General features: G+C 74.3%; 1 protein-coding gene across 1 annotated transcript; it reads right to left on the reverse strand.

The window, feature by feature from the left end:
* Positions 1 to 1,851: 1,851 nt before the first annotated feature.
* Positions 1,852 to 4,463, reverse strand: LOC140597495 (uncharacterized). The gene is made up of 4 exons (XM_072746087.1): positions 4,238 to 4,463; positions 3,590 to 3,689; positions 3,167 to 3,319; positions 1,852 to 2,866 (listed from the first exon to the last, which is right to left on the reverse strand). Exons 1-4 carry the CDS (start codon positions 4,289 to 4,291, stop codon positions 1,950 to 1,952), a joined length of 1,224 nt encoding a protein of 407 aa, XP_072602188.1. The 5' UTR covers positions 4,292 to 4,463; the 3' UTR covers positions 1,852 to 1,949.
* Between the last annotated feature and the right edge of the window lie 541 nt (positions 4,464 to 5,004).

The raw sequence follows: 5,004 nt of genomic DNA on the forward strand, positions 1-5,004 counted from the left end.
AGCCGGGAAGGCACGAGCTCGGGGGGATCAGCATAAACCTCGGCGATGGTCCTTCCCGATCCCGGGAGCCAGAGCTCGGCCTCCTTTTGGGACCCGACGTCCTAAAGAAGCCCGTGTGGTCAGTGGCTCGGATGCAGGGCGGAGGCCGACGGAGAATCAGGAAGAGCAAAATGGGGCGGGGGGGAACCAGAAGCTGAAGGAGAGGGGGACAGCTGTCAGCATCGGGAGCCTTCGCGGGGACCCGGCGTCCTTTCCCAGGAGGGGCCCCCCTCTGTAGGGTGCTTCCCGCCGCCCCGCGCTCCCCGTGGGCACCCGCAGGCGCATCCCCGGGCCTCCAGCGCCTCTGCAGCCGTGGTCTGGAGCGTCCTCCGTGTGTCCTACCGGGGACCCCAGCGTCACGTCTGTAACCGTCCGGCTGCTGTCTGACAACAGTCGGGGGATTCCGACGTTTGTTGGGTTTGGGGTGTGTGCCTGTCTGTCGCCGTGCCGCGATCTGATCCTCGGGCCGCGTCGTCCTGACGCCGAAACGGTTGAAACACCATCATTTCCGGTGCTGGCGCTGGGCGGCTAGCTGGGTTCTCCCGGCCGACCCGGGCCCCCTCGTGCCGTCCCGTGCCGTCCCGTGCCGTCCCGTCCCGCCGGGGGGTCGGCTGAGCTGGAAGGTCCGGCTCGGCCACATTCCCGTGGGTGGCAGCGGGTCCCCGCCGAGCGCCGGCCGCTTCTCTTCTCCCCGATGCCTCTCCAGCGGGGAGCCAGACCTCGGGGCCGCCCTGGGGGGAGCTCCTGAGGGGCCGGCTGCCCGTGGGGGGAGCCCTGGGGCTGCCTGTGTGTGTGTGTGTGTGTGTGGGAGTCGGGGTGGGGACGGGGCCGGGGTCCCTCGGTCCCCTGCGCTGCCTGCCCCCAGGCCGAGCCCCGCGCTCACCCAGCCCCTACTCTCCAGGGCGTGCAGGGTGCCCTCCACACTCTGGTGCGAGGGATCCAGCAGCACCGGGTGTGCACGCTGAGCCCGCCCGGTGAGGGTGGCCCAGGTGTGAGAGCTGCAAGGGCCTGCTGTCCTGACGTCCGCTCCGGGGCCACGCTGACCGCCCCGCGGGCCCTCTGTGCCCCAGGCGCACAGGCCCGGGGCGGGGAGGGGAGGAAGCGCCCCGGAGCCCGGGCAGCCCAGGCCCCCTGGACAGAGGGGGCACAGACCTCCCAGGGCGCTTAGCACAGACCCTGGTGACCTGAGGCTCCCCGGCTGTCACTCTGTCCCAGGGCCCGTCCTGGCCGCGGGCGCAGGCTGAGTCGCAGTAGAGTCTGCGGGGTCCTGACCCTGGCGTCTGGCCGCCCCGGGAAGGCACGTGGGGACGTCAGCTGTGTGTGCCTGGCGGCGCCCCCGCAGGGGCTGGTCGGGGCCTGGGCGGCGCCCCCTCCTCCTCTCTGGGGGTGTCTCCGCACCCCGTGCACAGAGCTCCGGGAGACGCAGAAACGAGCCGGCCGTGCCCTCTCACACAACAACACTTTATTGAACTTGCAACAGCAAACAGGGGCTCAGAGCCGAGGGTGCGCGCCTTCCCCTGGGAGACCTTCCTGTCCTTAGAGGAAAGCGGGAATCCCACAGGGGTGCGGGTGCTGGAGTCGTCCCCCGCCTGGGAGCCTGTGCGGACTCGACTCCGGGTGGGGGCGCGTGTCCTGAGGTCGGGGCGGTGAGAGGCGGTTCTGGGGGCGGCAGGGCTGACGTGGACCTGCGGCCCATGGGCTCCTGCGCTGGGTCCCCGCAGGGCAGCTGGACCCCGGCCTCGGGCCCCCTGGGGCCGGGTGACTGACTGCTGGAGCCCCAGCGCGTGGAGGAGCCTGCCTCCTCGTGTGGGTGTGGGTGTGGGTGGGGGTGGGGGTGGGGGTGTGGGTGGGGCCCACGGGCCTGCCCCCGCTGCCCTGCCCTGGGGTGTCCCGGGATCCCCAGGGCTGCCCTAGGTCAGCGACCTGGGTCTGTGGGGCACGCCCAGGGCCCAGGAGGCCACATCCTGCTGTGAGAGGGCTCGCTCGGCCCGGGGCCAGAACGCAGGCCTGGCCAGGGCCCCGGGGCGCTGGATCCCATTAGCGCTGGGCCTGGGGCAGGCGCTCGAGTCGCCCCTGCCCCCACAGAGCCCGGGGCCAGGCCAGCCCAGGTCCCTCTGGGTCAGGGGCTGGTGTCCCGTGCGGGCGGTGCCGCCCTCCGGGAGGCACAGCGAGACGAGGCAGGGCACGGTGACGGCGGGCCGGAGCCTCCGGGCCCCCGCCCTCACCGCCACGCTCTGCCCCCGAGGCCCGCGAGCATCGAGCTGCCCCGTGGACGCGGGGGGCAGAGGGTCCCGGGCCTGTGCGGGGCCTCGGGGCAGCGGGCTCAGCGCCGCCCTGGCTCTGCCCTGGCTGTGCCCGTCACTGCCCAGCGAGGGGCACGAGCTGCAGTGGCCGCGGGGCAGGAAGGGTGTCCTGGGCCCGACAGCGTCATCCCTAGGGGGCTGGGGGGACCGCGTGATGGGAGTCCCGGGGGTGCTCCAGGGCCCGGTCCGTCGCGGGGCCTCTGGGGTGGCCCAGGCAGGTGCCAAATGGAAGGAGACCCCGTTTTCTGTCTTGAAGCCCGCCGTGTCCCGGGGCCGCCTGCCTGCACCGCCTTGTTGCCCCGGGAGGGTGGGGAGGGAGTTCCACCGCCGGGGCTGGGGGGCAAGTTGGACGATGGCCTGGCCGGGAGGGGGTCCGGGCGGCTCAGGCCGGGCGGCTGGGCCCGGGGAGGCCGGCTCCTCCACCCTGGGCGGTGGCTCAGAGGCCGGAGAAGGGAGGAGAGGCCCGGGCGCCGGGGACACTGGCTCCAGGCCCAGGGGCCTCGTGGGGAACTCCTCAGGTCCCGCTGGAAAGAGGCCGACGGGGTCAGCGTCTCCAGCAGGCTGTGTGTCCCCCGCTGGGGGCCCCGGGGGTCCTCACGGCTCCCGCGTGACCCCCCCCCCCCCGGCCTGACCCTGTGCTCAGCCCCCCACACTGCCGCCCGGGCCCTGCAGTGGGTACCCGCCCGCCCAGCCCTGGCCTGGGGTCCCCGAGGCTGGAGCAGAAGAGGAGAGCCCCAGAGATGAGGACGGGGGCCCCGGGGGCTCTGTCCCCTGTGGGCGGCCCCAGCAGGCCGAGTCGGGAGGGGCCGGGGCCCTGAGCCCACCTGGCGGGGGCAGGTCGCACCGCATCCTGCGGAGCTGGGTCATGGAGGCCCGAAGGTGTCTCAGCACGGCCTCGTCCTCCAGGGCCCAGGGCTGGGCCAGAGAGTCCTGGAGGAACTCCCGGAGCCCTTCCAGGGGCAGCTTCAGGAGGCGCTCTGGGCGGTGGGCGAGAGTCAGACCCAGAGGGCCCCGCCCTGGGGCCCCCGGGGCCCCCAGGCCAGCGGCTGGGGTCCCGCTGTGCCCAGGAGCGCCGCGGGCAGTGCGCTGGCCGGGGTGGCCCCTGCCCGCTGCTCCACTCGGGGAGCCCCGCTGCACCCGCCTGCCCCGCCGTCCCCCCGCCCCAGGTCTGGGTGCTGCTCAGAGCCCAGGGTCACCGCCCCTGCCCCCCGCCCCCGGCACACCTGGGCTCCCGGGGGCTCACTTACTCCTGTGCACCTTGAGGATGGTATAGGCCATGGCCGTGAGCACCCTCTCCCCATCCAACACGTAGGCATCCCACAGCTTCAGGGTGAGCGAGAAGGGGGTCTAGGGGGACGGCGGGGTGGGAGGAGCGGCCTGAGCAGGGCCCCTGGGGGGCTCGGCTGGGGCTAGGCTAGGCCTGCCATCTGGCCCCCGGCTGCCTGCGACGAGGCCCCGCAGCGCCCGCCCCCCGCCCCCCGCCTCCCCGTGCGTGCCCTCCTCCCAGGGAGATCAGGGACTCCCGGCCGCTCCGGGTTCCGACCCCGGCCAGCACCTCCCGCACCCCTGGGGGCACAGACTCTGCCCGCACTTGACGACAGACACCACGCCTCGAGAGGACCCCAGGCTGGCCGCCCGATGGGCCGAGGGCCCGTCCACACCCCGGGCTGACCCGGCCTCCCCCGGGGGAGCTGAGGCAGAGACGGGCCGCCCCCCGGGACCTCGTCCAGGGACCCTCTGGGCTTCTCCAGGACGGGCTGGGCTGCGAGCCTCAGCCTCAGCCTCAGGACCCCGGGGTCGGGCCTGGCTCGTCTGGAGGGTGGGGCTGAGCTGGGCCCTCCCCGGGGGCAGGGGGCAGGTCCGGGAGCGGGGGTCCCGGGGGGGGGGGGCCTCACCCGGCCGAGGAAGCACTGGAGAAACCATTTGGGGCTGTAGATGCCGGTGGACATCTGCTCCTCGTCCTGGCGGGAGGGCAGGGGGTGCTCAGGCCCCACGCCGCGGCCCCTGGAGCCGGGTGGACGCGCTCCCCGCGGCCCAGCCCAGCCCCGAGGGCGCCCCCGGGCCCCAGGGGGAGGAACGTGACCCCAACTCTGGGCAGCTCGGAGGGAGGGCCATGCCCCCCACCCCCTGCCCCGGGCTCCGGGGACGGAGCCTCAGGAGCTCCCACTCGCCCCCACTCGCCATGTGCTTCCTCAGGTCCGGGAGAGCTCTTTGGAGGACCCGCTCGTGATGTCTCTGGAACCTGAGGAGCTTCGGGAAGCCCGGGACGAAGAAGCCTGAGAAGGCCCCAGGCCCCCAAGGTCAGGGCCTCCTCCTGCACCAGGCGGGGTGGGGGGTGTCGGGGCAGGGGCCTCCCCGCCACGCCCTGACCCCCGTGTGCCCACCGCCCTCGGAGCCCTGGCTGGATCCGCTCTTCCCAGAGGGCAGGGCCTGCCTCCCAGGCCGGGGGCGCGGGGCCCGGGGACCCTCGTCCTCACAGAGACCCCGCGGGGCGTGGGCTGGGGGCTGAGGACCGGGCCCGGCTGACCCAGCACCCTCTCTCCTGCGGGGGCCGCCGCGGGGACAGGCGGGTCCCCAGCCCCGAGGGGCAGCGGGTGCAGGCCAAGGGGAGGGTGATGGGCGTGCACGGCCCTCTGCTGTGGGGCTTGGGAGTGAGGCTGGG

The sequence above is a fragment of the Vulpes vulpes genome, unplaced genomic scaffold (genome assembly GCF_048418805.1).
Source record: "Vulpes vulpes isolate BD-2025 unplaced genomic scaffold, VulVul3 u000000754, whole genome shotgun sequence".
Lineage (NCBI taxonomy): Eukaryota > Metazoa > Chordata > Mammalia > Carnivora > Canidae > Vulpes > Vulpes vulpes.